At 40.4% G+C, this 20695-nt stretch overlaps 1 protein-coding gene across 2 annotated transcripts in view; it reads left to right on the top strand.

Moving 5' to 3' along the window:
• The window catches only part of adgrv1 (adhesion G protein-coupled receptor V1), a 128231-nt gene that overhangs the window by 97821 nt on the left and 9715 nt on the right, over nt 1-20695 (top strand). For both annotated transcript variants that reach the window (XR_003798287.1, XM_018759297.2), the window contains 3 exons: nt 1014-1130; nt 7733-7911; nt 11146-11303. Coding sequence is in view for 1 of the 2 variants with exons in the window: in XM_018759297.2 (XP_018614813.2) it covers nt 1014-1130; nt 7733-7911; nt 11146-11303 (454 nt within the window). In the remaining variant the exon portion in view is untranslated. The remainder of the gene's footprint in view (nt 1-1013; nt 1131-7732; nt 7912-11145; nt 11304-20695) is intronic.

Consider the following 20695-nt stretch of genomic DNA (forward strand, 5'->3'; position numbering starts at 1 on the left):
CTGTAATGTAGCGTGATATGCCATAGATTTTTTTTTCCATTTGTACATAACTGTTAAAGTTAAGCTGAGTATTTGTTAGTATGTGCTGTAATTCTCTGAAATAACTACAAGATAATAAGTCCATAGTTGTTAAAATTCAAGCCAGACTCAGTTTCCGATAAAGAGCCCACACACAATCATACGTGACAGCAGCATAGTTTACATACTTTAAAAAAAACAAATCTATTTGCTTTGAATGGTTCAGTACATTAGTTTATTGACTGACTCGTTTTATTTTTAAATTAGCAGCTGAGAAAATTTGAGAGATTTTTTCTTTGGCATCAGCTGCATTTGCCAAAAAGGATTTCAAAAGATTTCTTATTTCTTTTCAAGGTGGATGTATTTAGTATTTTTTCTAATTAATAATAATTATTAGTGCTTATACGTACCAGTAGTTAGATTTTTTGTTTTTATTGCACAATTCAACTTTTGATTCTGTTTCAGTAAAGGTGGATGGTTATAGGACTGTGTAAGATCAAAACTTGCAGGCTAGTGTGATGGGATGGTGGGATCCCATTGTTTTTCTTCTGCTTTATTTAAATTGTCATAAAAAACATACATATATTGTTACTTTTGGCAATGGTGTAACATTTGCATGAGGTAAGCAAATGTTTGTTTAGCTGACACATTTCTCAAAGACACTTTGGATAGTTACACGAAGTAAAAAGGTGCTTGCAAGGTTGCAAAATAATCAGTTGACGAGGGTCAAGGATAAGATATTGCAAGCAACATAAAAGTGAAACATTTTTCATACAGCCTCTCTTTAACACACTCATACAGTAAGTCCAGTTAATACAAAGTGATACAAAGACCAATCACCATCCATCACCTATGATAAACCATGCAGGTGACTTGTTCCAGATGCACATTTCTCCCTTGCAATGCATGTATCTCACAACTGAGCTGACAGGCAGTGTGGGTGAAGAACCGTAGAAGTACAAGGCCTCTGCTGAAGTTGCTCACTTGTTTTTCAGATTTGCTACCTGGTTTCGGCCTTCCAAGGTCGCCTCCTCTCCGACGAGAGCTGCTCTGCACTCGCACTCTTCTCCCACTACTTTCACCTGAGTCAGTTCAGTTGGATGCTAATTCAGGTAAGCTTATCCAGATATGGCTTTGGCTCAGTGCTGAGGCCCTGTAAGACGATGTAACAGGAATAAGATGCATCCTGCAGATGTGCTGGGACACACCGTCAGTGATGTGACCTGGGATCATCGGGTGTTTCGGGTCTTACAACATCAGACACCCTTGCCCAGGAGACTCAGCCAGGGTTGATCAAGCCCCGACTTGCATCCTAGCAGCAACTGACCATGGATCCGCTTTCTTAATCCAGAATGTTATGTCTAATTTAAATTAGATTCCTCTAACAATCTTTGTATCACTCAGCCCTGTTGTACTACTTCTTCTTTTGCCTTCCACCCCTCCTGGGCATAGGCCACCAACAAGGGTACTCCAGGTGTCCCTAAGAGGTAGCCCCACGTCCAGCTCTCCTCCTTTCTCAGCCGGACTTGGGACCATCCATGGTGGAGTTCCTGCTATACTACCATGTATTAAGAAATTGAAATCTAATACATTAATTCTTTGTCTATTATTTCTTGGTCCCTTTAATTTTTGATGTATAGGAATTAAATGAGTTGGCTCCTTGTGGGACAAACTCTCAAGTAACGATTTTCGGAGACAGACTTTTCTGGAAATTGAGCATTGTTATTTCCAGTGAGTGTATTTTGTGTTTATTGTAGCCATTGTGTTTCCAAGGTTTTTACAAATCCTAATCTGTAAGTAAATCAAGGGATATCTATATTGTCTTTTTTGATTGTGTCTTAGCAGTTAAAGTGACTTTGGATTTAAGAACAAATCAAATTATGAACAGACTTGTCGTTCTGAATGTGTTCATAGCTGAAGAGCCCATGTTCTGAGTAGAACTAATTATAGTAACTGCACCAAACCTACCTCAAATTAAAGATCTCATTTCATTCTATCTCAGCAAGTTATTGTAAAATTGTAATCAAAGTAAAATAATACCACACATTCTTTTTCAAGAAAAAGGCTTTGATACTCAAACATGCAAAGGCATTCATAACATCATATCCTACATTTGCACTGAGTTAATGCTGGATATTATTCACCTAGGGAACCCTTAAGATGTAGGAGAGTTTTCAGGGCATTGATAAATATCTTTACAGAAACACTGGAACAGTGTAGAGCAGTCTTGTAGAAGCCTCTCAGTTAACCCTATCCATTACAGCATGTACCTTTGGGCTTCCTGTGTTCTACAGCAATCAATTTCAGGCCACTTTTTTACAGTATGGGTACTTAAGAGATAAAAGTGTAGTGAGGAAACAGATCATGTGGCTAATTTTAAATGTAAGTGAACATTATTGTGTATAAATGGAGACTGTAGAGTATACATAAGCAAATTTTATATACATATATAAAATATGCTTAAATATGCATACATATATATATATATATATATATATTATATTTAAAGTCTATATATAAATTAGATCATGAAAGTTATCTCTATATATAAAGAACTTATTTTTTTAAATTAATGTTTAAATATAATAATTTGAAATTATAATTAAATGTAATTAAATTAAATCTTACCCTCTGTGGTCAGATTTTTTATTATTTATTTATTTATTCATTCTGAAGAAAAGACTGCCTTTTGCCTGCTGGTCTCTCTCAATTGGAACTTTAAAATATTTTTCAGTATTTATATTATGTACATTCTTTATACAAGATGTGGTGAGGAACTGGATGAATTACATGTTTGCTTTGTAGATTTCCATCATACTCTTGTTGTTGTGCAGATGCCAGAGCTATTAAGTTCCCAACACTTCCCACAAGTCCTTGGCTGTTCTCTTGGCCCCCTCCTTTACCACAGCATTTATGCTGCTAGATGATTTGATTTGTATTTAGCATGCAACTGTACAGCAAGTGCCTGCACTCTGGAACTTTTCTTAATTGTCCTGTAAAATAACTTTGTCCAAAAAATGTGATGTTAGTCCAGCGCATGGGGCCTTTCACTAACATTGGACACCAAAAAAGTAGTTTTTAGATCTCAGGTTCTAGATCTACACTGACATGGTAAGCAGCTCAAGTAATAGAAGTGACAGTTATTGGAAGAGTCTGAGCCCTTACCTCAGAAAACCTCTTACATTACGTAGTGTAGCTTAACATCATTTGTCACTTCTAGAACTAAAATATTTAATGTGGACCTTAAGACAGTCATTTAAAAAAAAAATGAAGTAGTCGTGTCTGTTAATATTAGTTGTGCTTAAAAGACAAGTTCTACCATGTAAAGAAAACAAATCCCTCCCAATTATAGCACTAGATAAGAACATACAGTAAGTGTACTTGCTAAAATATGTAAATGTCCATTGAAAATGAAGAATTTAAAGAGATCCAAAAAACATTAAACTCTAGAGAATTTTTATATTTCAGAGAAATGCTTGCAATTTGTTGCACTTTTAACGACTGTATCTCGTAAAAGTTGGAAAACACGCGGACTTAATTGTCCTATTTTTCTACTGAAAGGTAATCCGTGATTCATGTTGGAAAGTATTTGTCTCCTAAAAATATTGCAGCCATATGCTTGTAGTTTTCAGAATGGCAGTTAGTTCAATGAATGGCAGAAAGTTTTATACTTTCTACTGATATCTCCCCTACAACATAAGTAACATAAACACAATGCTGGTTATTTAAAAGTGGATTATATTAAACACAGTGGAGTCCCAGTTTACACATACTGACTTTATCCAGTCAGCTTCATGATTTGTTTTTAAATTTATTTTTTAATAGGATATACTCACACACCCACACACATTTTCTGAACCGCTTGTCCTATACTGGGTCGCGGGGAACTGGAGCCTACCCAGCAACACAGGGTGCAAGGCCAGAGAGGGAGGGGACACACCCAGGACGGGACGCCAGTCCGTCGCAAGGCACCCCAAGCGGGACTTGAACCCCAGTCCCACTGGAGAGCAGGACCCGGTCCAACCCACTGCACCACTGCATCCCTCTAGGATATACTCATAGAGTATAATAAATTCCTGAAGTTCTTGTAAAGAGAATTCTCAGAAAGTCTTCGTTACGTTAACCGAAAAGGGAAAACATAGGTCAAGCGTTCCTGAGCAACAAACATTCACCCATTTTTTCATCACATATGCAAATTTCCTCTCTTATCTTTTAAATGCCAGAAAAATCTACTTTAAAACTTAATTCCAGAATATTCAGACCACTGTATATACCTTTAAATCCAGGTTTAACAGCAAATGTGAGAAATCACTTATAACAAATTCTTATGCTCCTTTTTCCTTTCCCCTCTCATTTCTGTTATTTTTTTCTTTGTTTATACTGTTGTTTTATTGTCTTTTTGGGCAAAATGGTGGCTCAGCATGCATCTCATAACTTGTCATCTGAGGATTCAAACAAATATATCCATATATTTTGCATGTCATCAGCATGCTGATTGCATTTCCTTCCATTTATTCATTTAAGCTGATGCTCTTCTCCAAAGCAGCTTACAGTTATTTACCCATTTATACAACTGGGTACTTCTTACTGGAACAAGGCACAGTAAGTACATTGCTCACAGGTACTACAGCTAAAGGCAAGATTCAAACCTGCAACTTTTGGGTCCAAACACAGCAGTTGTGCCTACTATACTACCAGCTGCCCCAGCTGGACCTTCCACAGTCCAAAGACATGTTTCAGATGACTTAATAAGTGCAAATTGCTCATAGTGTCTATACATGTAAGTGACTGAGTCGCGATTGCCCAGTGATGGGCCGTTGTCGCACGTACCAGGCTGTATCCTTCCTCACACCCTGTACTTCTGGAATACACTCCGGACTGCCACATTGAACAAGCATTTGTAAATAATAGATGGGTTCCACTGTTCTTTTATTGTTTTTAAATTCCAGATTTTTATTGTTACTTGTTTTAGAGTTGATGTTCATATACTGTATCTTTGTTCATTATTAATGTAAATCAATTACAGAAGCTGTTTATAAATGTGTTACATAAAATAGATTAACTACCTAATGACACAGTTCTTTTAATTACTGTAATCATTCATAGTGCTCATAATCCTTTTCTGCTGTGCTTTTTATAAAATGCAAGTAAAAGAATGGAAAATGAAATCACAAAATCCATTAATAATGATATAGTCTTTCAAGAGAATTCTGTCTTCAATTAATTCAACTTTTACGTATAGCTTTCTGTTGCCTTTTCGACTTTTTGCACTTTCTCAAACTTTTACTTTATGCTTTGTTATTACTACAGATAGCAGTAGTAGTTGTTAAGATAGTGGCAGGTGGCTAATAATGGGAGGCAGCTGTTGGTATGTAAGGAGGTGTGGCTTTGTTAATTAGGTTGGTTTAAGCTTGTGCAGTGGTGCATTTGCAGCTTGTGTTGGTATGTATGGAGGTATAGTCTAATCTGGGATGGTCTGAGGTTTTGCAGTTGTTGCATTTGCAGCATTTGATGGTATTTATGGAGGTGTGCTATTGTTTAATTGGAGTGGTTGAGTTTGTGGAGTTGCTGTTTTTGTTGAAGGTCAAAGGCATCTAACGTGTGTGGAGGGGGGTTGGGTTTACAATGCAAGACTGCGCTTTTGAGCCTTCCAGTGGTGTCATGGGCCTAATTCAGAGAAACATTGATGAAGGGAGGTGCCTGCTTGACAGCTTCAATGAAATATCCATGTTGGCACTCTGTTGTTGATGTGTTGGTCAGGGGAGGAAGTTAAGCTGCTTTGTCTTAAGTCATGGAGATGTATGATGGTAATGCTGGATGTTTTTCTCTTTGGCCTCATGAAGTCGGTTGGACTGGGTCCTTTTGTACATGTGTTGTAATATACGCATCGGGTGTAACATCTTGTCCTGTTTATGTTGAATGATAAACTGTTAAGTTTCTGGGTTGTCTGAGACTATTTAACTCCTGGCACATGTTAGAGAATTCATACCCCATGTGGTGAAGTCTGCACACCTTGTGTGATTCTTGACGTCACCAAGATGTGTATTTAGAATTTAAATTTCTCTTCCACGTTACATTCCACGTGCCCAGAGCCAGTTTCTGCCCCAGGTGGAGGTGGAGGAGTTTAAGTATCTTGGGGTCTTGCTCATGAGTGAGGGGAGAAGGGAGCGTGAAATCGGCCGCAGACTGAGAGCAGCGGCAGCAGTAATGCGGTCGCTGTACTGGACTATAGTGGTGAAGGTGGAGCTGACCCATAAGGCAAAGCTCTCCATTTACCGGTCGATCTATGTCCCTTCCCTCACCTATGGTCATGAACTTTGGGTAATAACCGAAAGAATAAGATCGCGGATACAAGTGGCTGAAATGAGTTTTCTCTGCAGGGTGCTGGGACTCACTCTCCATGATAGGGTGAGGAGTTCGGACATCCGGGAGGTACTCAGAGTAGAGCTGCTACTCCTCCACATTGAGAGGAGCCAGTTGAGGTGGTTCGGGCATCTGATAAGGATGCCTCCTGGGCGCCTCCCTTTGGAGGTATACCAGGCATGGCCAACTGGGACGAGGCCCCGAGGTTGGCCCAGGACCTGCTGGAGGGATTATATCTCACAGTTAGCCTAGGAATGGCTGGGGATCCCCCAGGCTGAGCTGGAGGAAGTTGTGGGGGACAGGGGCGGCTGTGCTCTCCCTGTTGTCACCACAACCCTACTAGGACAAGCGGGAAAGAGAATGGATGGATGGATGAAATTTCTCTTCTTATCAGGCGTTTCTAGTAATGAGTTAATGGCTCATTGTTGTAAAGTTGGAGGTACAAATTACATTTGATCATGTCTTGGAATTCAGCAAGAAAAAGGAGCTTTTGTTGTGCCAGGGATGCCTGTATGCAAAAATAGCATTTCTGCATGTAAAGAAAACACTACCTGCTGAGCAATATATTTTTTAGAAATATGTTTATCGTTATTATACTGTTTCTTATGGTGCTTATGGTGACATACCATAAAGTTTACATGGTGAAGAACTTAAAATTTTTCTCCTTGCATACTAGATGAGTCCCCCAGTCCCTGCATAATTTACATCTCTGTGGCAACTTTGCTATCTTGTGGCCACACTCCTGCCCTCATTAGCAGAATTTTTCAGGGATCACGTTTGCTATTTCCCATAATGAAAAGAAATTACTCACCTCCACAGTTATATTTAGTTTTCATTTATTGTTTCAATTGATCTGTATTGTGGCCACAGTGTATCTCTTAAGTGCCAGGCTGAACCATTGCCAGGACTGTTACTTTATCTGTGCTTTCTGAATAAGCCTCATCTTGTTTCCAAACAGAGCTAGTCACAGCACAAAGTCCAGTCTGGCCTAAATCCAGTATCACTTATTTTCGTGACTTTGTGATCATAGCTAAGAGACTTCATTAAAAACACAACTTTGCCAACAATTGTAAAGCAGCTTTTCCTCATGTTACACAACACATTTTTCCAGAGGAGAATCTAAAGGTATTCACCTAGTACTTCTCAGGTCACCGAATAATTGTGGAGAAGTGTCCAGCGACGTAAAATGTCAGTAATAACAAAAAGGGTTTTCTTGATTAGGTTTAAACCACTACATAAAACTCTATTGGTTATAAACACAAGTAATCTGTCTGTAACCAAAAGATGTGAGTCTCATTTATTGTCCCTTTTCTTCTTCTCACATAATAAGTGTGCTGTATCCCACTTGTAGGCAGTCAACTTCTGGCAGGTGCTGGTAATGAACGACGAGCACACAGAGCGACGCTACCTCCTCTACTTCTTGCTCAGTTGGGGTATGCCTGCCTTAGTGATTGTGGTCCTGGTCATCGTCCTGCTCGGGGGTTATGACTGGAACATCCATCGAATCTACGGGCTGGTGCATCAAGATGTGTAAGTCCCTAAATTCCATCAAACCATGCCAGACTTAGCCTGGCCTGTTACTTTGTAAATTGAAACACACATAGCTCATTTTCACGTGATACCTTCATATATTCTCAGTGGTAATGAACCAACCGCAGTACAGTAGTTCAGCCTGACACTTTTTTTTTTTTTACTTTTTACAGTTACTGTCCTTTTTGGACACATTCACTTTCCAATCTGGACTGTTATATACAAAGCCACACTGTGAATAATACAATTATCCGATTATTGCTGTCATACCATCACATCATAACAAAAATTGCATGGTGGTTTTTTGTCTGGTTTTCCCATAGACAAGCAGAAGAGTTTACTTTCTTAATTGCATGGTCAGAGAATAACAGGAACATCCTGTTGATGGGACTGAATTCCTTAAACCGACAAAACAACTGCTGGCTACAATTCCATACAAAAACACAAAGGCTTGTGAACTTGAACTGTGGGAACATTTATTTAGTTTGTAACAGGTCAAATAGCAGTTACCTTATCGCTGCCTGCAAATCTCTTTTTATGAGGACAAAAAGCTATAAATATTTAAACTTTTATTCTGTTAATTTTAAGTTATGGTCTTAAAATGATGGATACATACAGTATAAGCCTATACATTAATTTCAGCGTTGATTGAAACCAGCTTCTAAAGGTTTTCCATTTATACAGACAGGTCTCTGACTGGACCATTTTTGGGCAAGAGAAGTGGTGGGGCAAATTTTTGGGCAAATTTTGTGGTGGGAGGTGAATTTGAACCAGAAAATTTATGGTTATGTCAACCTCCCTAATCCCGTTGCTTCCTAACTGTTTTGATTTGTGCCTTTACATTTTTTTTTTCTCATTTAATTTTCAATAACCGCTTGTCCAGAGCAGCATCACGGTGATCCAGGGCCTATTCCAAAGGCATTGGGTACAAGGTTGAGGAAGAGTTTGCCCTGGATTTGAAGCCAGTCTGTTTATTGCAGGCTTCTATACGTTACCGTTGCAAAATACCATTCATAAAGTACAACTGAGATGAACAATATCTAGAATACGTTCTAGACTGTATGGAGTGTGATGGTGTGGTAGGTTTAGGCAGTGCCTGCTGTGGGTCAGCTCTGGGGTTGAAGACCTGCTTGGGGTGCCTTGTGGCAGACTGGTGTCCAGTTCTGGGTGTGTCCCTCCTGCCTTGTTCTCTGTGTTGCCAGGTAAGGCTGTGACCCTACTTGGGACAAGTGGTTGTAGCCACTGGTTTTTTGGACCAATGCAAAGGAATCCCTCAGTCACATTTTTGTATTTCTGGTATAAGCATGGATGTGCAGCAGCCTTTCTTTAAGCGTTACCTTATCTTAACATCTGGAAGAATCACTATTAATCAGAATCCAAATTCCATCCACCACCTGAGCCAAACCTAGATTTGTTCATTTCAATTTTTCTACACCCAGACCTGAACTCTCCACTGGTGGATTTGCAGTGATGTTCTACAGATAGTCCGGTGCATCAGTACTGCAGGCGTATGGTTATAAAGCTGTGAAAAGTACAATCTACCCGCTGGAAATCAAGGACATCCGGTCTTCAGGATCAGCAAGAAGGTTTCTCACAGCCTGTGGTCCCCTCTGTTGATTCTACTACTTAAACACATGTTGGAGTTTAACTGGAGTGTAGTTAAGAATTAAATGTTGCATTAAAACGGAGGTTAGCATGAACTCCCAAAACACAATATGATAGTGTGTGTTTGTTTGCATACCTCAGCTGAGTCCAAGTACTCCAGGTTTATTTATCAGGTTCATAATGGCACTGATATTTGAGCTTGTGTGGTAGGCGAGGGCTTCTTGCAAGTGTTCCAGACTGTGAGGTCCAGCTTATGTACCTGTATTTTAGGGTGGCCTTGGTCATTTGTCAGCTTTTTGTCATCTGTTTTGCTTTGTATTTTGTGGATGTAAAACGGGATCAGTTCTGCGGGCTTTGGCAGTGATGACATGATACATCCTATGTGTGTTTTGTTACTACATCCTGTTCAAGGATCTGTCAGTTGAACCTGTTTGTACTGCATGTTTCAGACAACACACACACACACATACACACACAGGAGGATAATTCCATTATCCTTTTCCTTTTGTGGTGGCACCAGGTAATGCAGAGTTTAGGGCCAATCCAGTTTGACTAAAGGTATCTTGAACTGCTGTACCACAAATACCTTGCTGCATGAACTGGTATATCGCTGTAAAGTTGATTTTATAAACTTTTGGACCAAGATATCAAATAAAAGTTAATAACAATCTCTTTAACTGTAAAATATAATATGTATATAATCTATTTATATTGCATGAAATTGGTTAAAGTGTTTTATGATAATAATAAAAGCAGATTACATTTTCATTTCAATGGTAATTATTTTGATCAACGGACTACTTTACAAATTTATATTATAATTGTAATAAAATGGTAAAACAGCTATAAGGCATTGTATGTTTTTGCAACAGAGAAACTTGGATATTCAATGTAACCAGTGGGTTGTTGTTACTGTGCACCTGATAGATGTTTTAGTCCAAACAGCTTTATAATCTTTTAATAAATGAATTTATGTGAACATCAAGTTAAGCACTGTACTGAGGTACACAACAGCAAGTCCTTCAACGTGAGCTCCGTGCTCTGCTTTTTAATCACAAACTCTTTTGCTACCCTGCTTATTACCCAGTGCCCTCTAAGTGGCCTAAGGTTGTACTGTAGGTGTGAGCAAAGTAAAAAGATGAGTGGTGAGCAAACAGAATGCTTTACAAAATGTTGGTGCCAAAACAAATGTAACTTCACCAGTTCCCCGGGACTGTTTTCATGGAGTACGGGTGAGATTACAAAGTATATGGAGGAAAGTTGAAACACCCAGAACACTGAAGCAGTGAACGAATTAATTAAGCTGAACTCCTCTTAGGACAATGTGTTCAGTGTTTACTTTCCCCACCAGCTCTAGTTGGTAAATACTCTCTATGGCTTCGGTTGCTGTGCTCCATTTGTTCCCTGACTTTAAAAACAAAATTAGAGCATGCTTCCCTCAGCTAAAATATTATTAGTGTAACTTCTTTGCCTTCCTCCAAGTGTTGTACGTGCACATTTTTACACCTGCTTTGTCTCACCTAGTCACACAAGTGAATTTGTACAAAGCAATGAGATTACCCACTCTTATTTATGGAAATGGGTGCAGGCATGTCATGCAGTGACTTTTTCCATTTGTTCCTCCTTTAGGTGTTTCATCCCAAACGTCTATGTGGCCTTCTGCACCGCAGCCCTCGTGCCGTTGATCTGTCTGGTGGGCGTGTCCGTGGTGTTCATTCACGCCTATCAGGTCACCCAGCAGTGGAAAGCCTATGATGATGTCTTCAGAGGGCGAACCAACAGTACGGGTAGGTGGCCACTCTTCTTAGTCCCAGGGCTTTGTTACTGCAAACCTGTATAGGGAGCTTCTGGCTACCCCGGTGGGATACAGTCAAAATAATTAAGAAGAGTTTTTTCTCTTTTCTGTTTTCTTCACCTGAAATGCACTGTTAGTTTTTGGGACGGCACAGTTGCATAGGTTAAAAAAAAAAAAGGCATCCACACATTACATCCAGTATACAAAGAAAAGACTGCACAAGTCACTTGAACTTAGCACATGCCACTTTGTACAGAAAGCACATGTCACTGTGAAGCAAAACAACACGTTGCGCAATAACTAAATTCTCCATGCCAAAGTTGGGCATTACCCTTCAAAATCTATTTTAAATGTTAAATGCTTAACACACCCTGTGCCCTTATTTATTTATTGTGCTCCTACACCTCACGCCACTGTCTCTAGTACTGTTTCTTGTGTTTCATTGTCTCTTTTGCTACAGTGTAAATTCTACTTCCTCTATAGTTTTCCTTGTACTGTATATGTAATTTTTTTTTTTTGTATTATTCATATTGTCTGTATCTTGTATATGATGTATCTTGTCACTAGACTCTGGCCTGTATGCTGTATTGTCCTGTATTTGCTCTGCCTTGCACTATTTATCCTATGTGGCACAGAGGTCCAAGATAAACGAAATTTCGTTCCCCTGTACGTGTAACTCACCGATAGTGGAATGACAAAGTTGAGTTTGACTTTGAGATGGTAGTGCTGTCATCTCACAGCACCTGCTCTCTGTGATGGACTGGTGTTCCATCCAGTGTGTACCCCTCGTAGCCTAGTACCCATTGATGACCCTCATAAGAATAAGTGGACAATGAATGTGAGTAAGTGTTGTACGTTACATTTTGTGTTAGAGGATCGTTGCTGCAGTTCGTTGTGATTATGGTAAGTTAATTTGCTGCTCGCACTGTATCCCGACGCGCATTCTCAATGTGTAGTTGTACGGTTAGGTAGAAGCAGTCGGTTGTGTGTTGAAGTTGTCAGTTTTATTTCGTTATTTACTTATTTAAGTGAATTTGCAGTTTGTTTGGGTGTGTGTAAAGGTAAAAAGGTGTCCCGTTTAGTGGAGTGGGCGTCTTTGTCGACTTGATCAAAATGGCATCTGTTTTGGTTTCCACTGTGGGAGTAGTTTCAATTTCGATTAGGACTCAGCTGATGTGAATTAGCCTGGTTGAAATAGCAGCTGGTAACCCATAGCGGCAGCTGTTGTGGCAGCCTCTTGGTGTAAAGACTCGGGTGCAAAGACAAGGGAGTCTACCTGCGGGAGTCCATCCAAGGGAGGCCGCCACCACTACATGAAGTCCACCGTCACCATCCTGTTCCGCGTGGGCTCATGCATCAAATATGTCGAACATCAAAGTTGTCAACGGCAACCGAACTGTGACGGCGACGACACCACCACGAGAGACTCAGACGCTCCCGCTGCTACATCATCCTGATTTATCCTCGTCTGTCAAACCATCTATCCTGCTTCAGTTTCTCCATGGGACTCTGGAAATACCAGTCCACGATGAGAAAGGCTGACTTCATACCTGCCTATGCCTCCCATCTCTCACTGGACCACCTGGCCCTAACTGAAACCTGGATTACCCCAGACAACACAGCCACACCTGCAGCCCTTTCCACTAACTACTCTTTTCCCCACACTCCCTGTCCCTCTGGCAGAGGTGGAGGCACAGGCCTGCTCCCTCTCCCCGGTGGGAATATTCTGTTCTCCCTTTCCACCTGCATGATCTGTCCTCCTTTGAATTGCATCTTGTCTTTATCACTGCCCCAATCACTCTTGTTGCGGTTGTTCTGTAATGTTCCCCAGGCCCTCCCGGCTGCTTCCTGGATGACCTCGGCATCCTTTTGAGCTCTCTCCCAGGGAACAGCACTCCACTGATTCTCCTGGGTGACTTCAGTCTGCATGTCGAGGACATTCATGCAACTGGCCTTTTGCTGTTCCTATAGTCCTTTGACTCTCCCTGTCCCAGTCCCCTGCTACTCACAAAGCTGGCAATTGCCTTAACTTTGTTTTCTCCTGTAACTGTGGCTGTCCTGTCCTCTCTGTTGCCTTGCTCCATCTCTCTGATCATTTCTTTGTCTCCTTCCAACCATGCCTCACCATTAATCCCTGTCCTTCTTCTGCACCCATTGTTACCTTCCACCGTAGCTTAAAATCTCTCTCGCCTTCGTGCCTCGTCTCTGCCACGCTGTGTGCTCTCCCTTCTGCTGCACAACTCTGTCAACAGACAATGCTACTAATATTTTCCTCTTTGCCCCCTATCTTCCTCTCTTGACTCTTTCTGACCACTGTCTTCTAGACCAGCATGCCCCAGTACCACCCCATGGCTAACTGATATATTACATACTAACAGGACCAAACTCTGGGCTGCAGAGCAATGATGGTGTAAATCCAAGACTCGCATGGCCCTGGATGTCTACAAACAACTCTGAGCTACTTTTCACTCTGCTGTCTCCTCAGCTAAAACAACATTCTTCCACAACAAAATACAATCTGCAACTACAAAACCACACACACTCTTCATCACCTCTCATCTCTACTGTGTCCTCCGCTGCCCCCTCCTCCTTCTTCTCTCACTGCTTATGACTTTGCTTTGTTTTTCAGAGAAAAAGTCAACGTGATCACGGACAAGTTCTTGGTATCACCCTACCCTGTTCACCCTGGACTTCCCTGCAAAGACGTGTTCTCTGAATTCAAGCCACTCTCAGAATCTGAAATCTCCGACCTCCTAATATCACACTGACCCACCACCTGCTTGCTAGATCCAATTCCATCCTCACGCCTACAGACCATATCCCCGCAACTCTCCATTTTCATTGCTAAGATCATCAGTTCCTTGCTCTCCTCTGACTGCTTCCCATCTGCCTTCAAAACTACTCTCATTTCACCTCCGGTAAAGAAACCCTCCCTGGATCCTAACTCAGTCCAAAACTATAGGCCAGTCTCCTCTCCTTTTTGTCTCAAACTCTAGAACAAGCGGCCTGTGGTCAACTTTCTGAATTTCTCACCCGGAACCATTTCCTCGATGGATATCCAGTCTGGATTCAAAGTTCGTCACTCCACAGAAATGGCGTTTCTGGCAGTGTCTGATCTCTCCAGTTAGCCAGAGTGGCCTCCCTCTCCTTGGTCCTCATCCTCTTTGACCTGTCTGCAGCATTCGACACTGTCAAGCATGAGATTCTACCCTCCTCTTAGTCAGTTTGGGATCAATGGAACAGCACTAAGACGGTTTGAGTCCTATCTATCTGACAGATCTTATCAAATGGTCTGTTGGGTCTCCCGTTCTGCTCCTCTGCCTCTCTCAACCAGTATCCCGCAGGGCTAGGTACTGTGTCCTCTTCTCTTCTCGATCTAGACCTTCTCCCTCAGCCCTGTCATTGCCTCCCATGCATTCAAGTACCTCTGCTACGCTGATGATACCCAGCTCTTCCGCTCCTTTCCACCTGGAACATCAGACACTTCCACACACATTGCTGCCTGCCTGTCAGACATCCCTGCATGGATGTCTGATCACCACCTACAACTTAACCTCTCCAAAACAGAGATCCAACACTTTCCAGCTGGCCTTTCTTCCTTTCATGATCTCTTGATCAAACGGGAAAACTCACTCATTTTGCCTACCTTCTTGGCTAGGAGTCTGTGAGTAATAAGTGATCCAAATCTATCTTTCGCTCAGCACATTGAAGCCACAACCTGAACCTACACGTACACCCTGCATAACATCCCCAGGATCCATCCTTACCTCTCAACAGACTCTGCCCATATACTTGTCCAGGCCATGGTGACATCCCATCTGGACTACTGCAATGCTCTCTTGTCTGGCCTTCCTGCTACTGCCATCAAACCTCTACAGCTGATACAGAATGTTGCTGCCTGAGTCGTGTTTGACTTGCCGAAGCGTTCGTATGTATCTCCCCTACTTGTTGCACTGGCTTCCCACAGATTCCCGGTTCAAATTTAAGACCCTGGTTATGGCCTACAGAGGCATCAGTAGAGCTACTCCCACCTATCTACAAGACTTGATTATTCGCTACAAGCCAGCCACACTGCTACGCTCTTCCACATCTGCCCTCTTGGTGGTCCCATGCATGAAAGTTAAAGCATGGAGGTTCTTGGTTCTGGCTCTGTTGTGGTAGAACGACCTCGCCCTCTCGCTCAGAACTGCTGAATCTCTGTCCACATTTAAAAAGAGTCCTAAAACTCATCTCTTCAGGACTCACTTCTCCCATGATCTGTCAAGTTCATGTAAGGTATACTTGTTCATGACCATGCTCGGATCAATCCTTTACACAGCTACTCCTGTAATGTAACGTAAATGTTTATATGTATCTCAGAAAAAAAAAAAAAAAACTACGAGGAAGGTCATTAGGAATTGGCGATACTCTGGTAAAGTTTAATGCAGCTACTTGTGTGGTGACCGTCGGTGCATATGGTGAATTTCACAAACTAACTGTATTTAAGAGTCACATATCTGCATCTATGTCTCGTTCTCCTAAGGTAATGCACAAATTGTATTTTCTGAGATGTACGTTGTTTTGACAAAAAGTGTCTGCTAAATGAAAAAATGTAAATGTAAGTGTAACTTTGTGTAAAACACCAGATCAGACTTCCTTTTGGAAAAAAAAAGAAAATATCAAGGACAGTTTTTCCTGGCCACTATACTTTTTTGATATTGTGACTTTTGTTACCACTGTTATATGGCAATTACAAATAATGTCCACTGCCATGGATATGTAGTGTCCGGACGGGAGTCCGACATGGACGAAAAGTAAAATGACCCCACGTGCAGAGTGTATTTATAAGTGCACAGTGCAAACTGTGAAGTACCAGGTATAGGTGAAACGATGAACGCAGGACAAGGAGACACACAGTGTATTCGCACAAAGGTGAAAGGTGAAGCGTGAATCTCTTAGTTGGACTTGAACACGGAGACGTGACGAAATACCGGACTGGAACACTGGACCAGGAGCAGAGAACAAGACGCAGGAGTAGACAGGACGGGCACTCGGGACTGGAAAATAAACACCTATGGAACAAAACTGAGGAAACGGGTAACTAATCATAGCTAAGGGAGCACAATAGAAACGCTGATTAAGAATCCGCAATCTATCCTCCGCAGCTCTCTCCTTTTATACCTCAGCAACTACCAGATTGTGAGCAGGTGCATGGGTCTGGGCTAGTGGCACTGAGTGGCACCTTCTCTGACACGCAGGGGTATTGTCCCTCGGCCGTGACACACAGCACGTGTCCTCAGCTGAACAGACTCAGGGACAGAAGCATGTGTTGCTCCTGTAATTGTTTTCACGAGTCAAGATGAGTGAAGATAAAACTCATATTAGCCTAGTCATTTACATTTTTATAATTATCTAGCCTTCTGTCTTCCGTGATGCCCGTGTTGATTTTTGAATGTGGTGACATGGACAGACCGAGCTGTCTCTCAGCGTTCCAGCTTTAGTGCAACCAGGTCACTGATTCTGTGAGTCATTGCAAAGAGTTTCTCTGACTGGCACCGTCTGAGAGTATTAGTCAGTTCCCAAATGAATCATGTGTCCAATTCCCTGATTCCCAGGAAAACAACCTATGCTTGACATTAACCTCACAATGCTCGCTGGACTTATTTTGACACTGATCTTTTACCAATTGAGCAATGTTTAACTTGGTCATACATAATACTAAGAGCCCCATTGTTAATATGTGCTTGTTTTTTGAAAATATAAATAGACATGGAACCAACGTTTAAATGACACGCAATGACATTAGTACAGGAATTAAACAATACATTTACCATCATAATGATATATTTGTACTTATAAATGATACATTTTCATTCATAGATCTTTATGATTAATCTTAAATATCACTTTTTTCCATCTTTTTTTTTATTGTACAGCTTATGTTTTTTTATATAATACATACATGTCAGGATTTCTGAAATCTTATGTAAAAAGAGTGCAGTGTGACTTTGTTTCAGCGATTTCACTTTGGGGTCAAAATGCCCAATTGGTAATTTGCATAGGATGAATATACTGGTAGTGGTATCTCTCTCTCTAAATATTGTTTTGAAATGCACATGAGATTGTTAGAGATGGCTTTTTCAGAAAAGATCTGGGATATTTAGTGCTGCTAGAAGGTTGATAAATAGAGTGGGAATGACAGTAATTTGGAGCAGAAGCATTTAGGCATGTTTTTCTGAACACCCGGAGCCATGGAGTAGGTGCTGTGCAAGTGAAATGTTCATACTTGTTAACAGAGTAAAACATCTGTCACTGAAATATGTTTATAGACCTACTTTTTTTTTTAATTAGATAAACATTCAAATTAAAATAAATGGTCTGCTCAACAACAAAGAGGATATTTAAAAGAGAAAAAAGACATGCTGCACATTCATGTACTGTGAACCACTAGTCAGCTCCCAGCTAACAGTTGGATACCCAAAATAGAATGTGCTGAGTAATCAGCGCAGAATATCCCTCCGTGAGCAGAACAGTGTGCACCTCCATTCTGCGAAGTCCTCAGTGCTCTCTTGCTGTAGGCAGTCACAGCCCCTGGTGCTAAGCCTCCATCATTTCATTTACAATAAGGAGGCCCTTCGCTCAGATCATATTTGAAATATGCATTTTCGGCGCCAGACAGAAAATTGTCTCATGGCCACTGATGATGTGTGTAAAATAACTGACCTGCACATAGTTCACGGTACTTTCGACTGACTTCCTTCATTGTTTGCACAATAAGACATGGTGAAGATTTGAATGTATGCTTTGTAGTTGTAGCACACAGCACCATTATCATTGTTTTGACCCGGGGTAAACTGTACATTTTTAGTAAAACACAAGTCCGAATTATTCTTAACAGCCACACAATTGAATGTCTCCAGGATGTGATGCACAGTGGCTTATAAAACAAGATGTACTTTTCTAGTTAAAATGCAATCACTTCTCTTGAGAACTGTGAAGTAGTTTTTATTACTTTTTATAATTACTCAATTAAGTAATTTTAATTACCTTTTGTTACATCATACTTAAAGTTCAACAGATTATATAACACAGCATAATTAATTTGTACACTTAAATCAACTATTTGTATTGATTTTATTAATATGATTATTAGTTGTAATGGCTTCAGGCTGGTTTAGGTTATATACTTCTGTTAAGCAGGTTTCTGTTGCTGGCCTTTATTTAAATAATTTGTCATGTCTCAATGTATGTGCAAAGCCCTCTAGAGCCCTGTTGGATAGAAGAATTTCTGATGGACTTGTCTCTGCCACAGTCTGACAAGCTTGTAATGTTATTCCTAAAGAGCATTTACTCATCAAAAACTTTGGGCTCCCACTGCTATAATTTATATTAGATAGAGTACATTTTTTGTTATGAATATTTTTGAAATTATGCACTGTAGGTTAAATAAAAAATGAACAAATTCACTGTTAAATATGTTTTGTAAAGAATGAAGTTTCTTCATTTAATTTGACGTTTAAATTTATGAGGTTGGTTTTAAGGATAGGAGACTATTTTAAAAAATGGGGGAACATTAATGCACATTTTGGGCACTTTTTAATTCATGAGAATACAAACTGTTGTCTGTATAGACATACAGAAGGTGATCTGAAAGAACAGGTCTGTACAATGTGCAATAACAGGATTTAAGCACATTTGCCCACACCCAGATATGAAGAAGTAATATGTGATCTGAGTTAGTGAGAAGTTCCATGAGAGATGCATTTTGCACAGTAAAATCGTTGTAATGTAGGAAAACGTCAACTTAGTGAACCAAGAAAAGTCTCTGCAGTCATTTATTTAAGCAAACAGCTTTTAACTTTTTGGGCAGTGATTTCACAATTGAAATTGAAATCTGCTCTGATTTCTAGTTCTTTTTTTGGGGGATACTGCTTTAACCATAGAAGATTTGCATTTACATTACTTCCATGTACTTCTTTAGCTGATACTTTGCTCCAAAGTGACTTCCAATGAACTCTCTGTAGTGTTTTCAGCCCGCACACCTTATTCACCAAGGTGACTTACACTGCTAGATACACTACTTACAATGGGTCACTCATCCATACATCAGTTGAACAGTCTCTCTAAATATTCAGATAGTTGTGATGTTTTTATTTCAACTTTGCAGTAAGCAGTCAGTTTTTTCCCCCCATTGTAGATGCTGCCTCTGTGCTTTTAACAGAATTTTGACTGAATTTTATCAAAAATTACTATTTATAAACTAGGTAGTAGACTGTACAGCATACAGTATTTTATCTGTTTTCAAAAAAATGTATGGTTTTATGCTTCACATTACGTTTACTGGCATTCTGCTCTTAAACATATACAGTGACAAACAAATTTGCAGTAGTTCTGAAATGGGTACCTGGCTAATTCTGCTCTTCCTATTTTTCACGCTGTGTATTGTTGTTCGTAATTTAGCTGATGCTTTTCTCAGATCAACTTACAGCCTATTAAGTAGCTTTTTTCAGCACCAGTATGAAGGTTGATAGAAAAGTTTTGAAACAGACTGAATTTGCGTGTCTTGTGTGCTGTGCCTATGCAGGGGTTGGGAGGTTACACTCAAGGCCTCATTTCTGTATGCTGGTACCAGGACTGTTTAGTCCTTCAGTTGACACACCTGGCTCTTGATTCCCTATTTTGCAGTAGCAGCTGGGAATGATGTTTCTTCAACTGTGTGACAATTCTGTGACAATGAACAAGGTGACAGTGTTCAGATAATATGAAAATTGAGACTCAGTGCAAAGACAGTAACACAAAAGTAAGCAATTGCCTTTGATTTGGGAGACCAAACACTGCTGTTAATGATCTGATGAAAGCGGTGAGAAAAGCTACATCCTCTGCCTTGAGGATGTCAACAAGTTGTTGCTGCTCATCTTTGAGAAGTTTTTTGGAATGCTGTAACAGTGTGAAAGGAAAGAAAGAGGTCCCCAAATCTGAGAAACCTTCAGATGCAGAATGTCAAAGCTTTTCAGTTTTCATACTGCATGGAGCAAAAGAGTGCTTACAAAGTTGCAGGATGGCATTAATCAGATTGACAGTCCATCATACAATACTGCGTTATAGCAAACATAGTCATCTCTGGGCTGCACTAGGAAATCACAGTTATGTAACAAACAATGCAATATATACACTAAGCAAGGACAGCATATAGGCAAAGAAAAGTTATTAAAACCAAGCACGGCTTAAGATCCCAGTAAGATGCTTTAAGAAGGATAATGAGTATGACGGAAGATGCTCATACAGTTCTAAGATAGCGAGTGAAGAGGAGTCTTCAAAAGCATGTAATGGCATGGCACTGAAGAGACTATAGTACAGGAGAGGTGTGTGTGTGTGTTATGAGGAACATTGTACACAGAGCAAGCA

This window comes from Scleropages formosus, chromosome 17, assembly GCF_900964775.1.
Source record: "Scleropages formosus chromosome 17, fSclFor1.1, whole genome shotgun sequence".
In the NCBI taxonomy this organism is placed as follows: Eukaryota; Metazoa; Chordata; class Actinopteri; order Osteoglossiformes; family Osteoglossidae; genus Scleropages; species Scleropages formosus.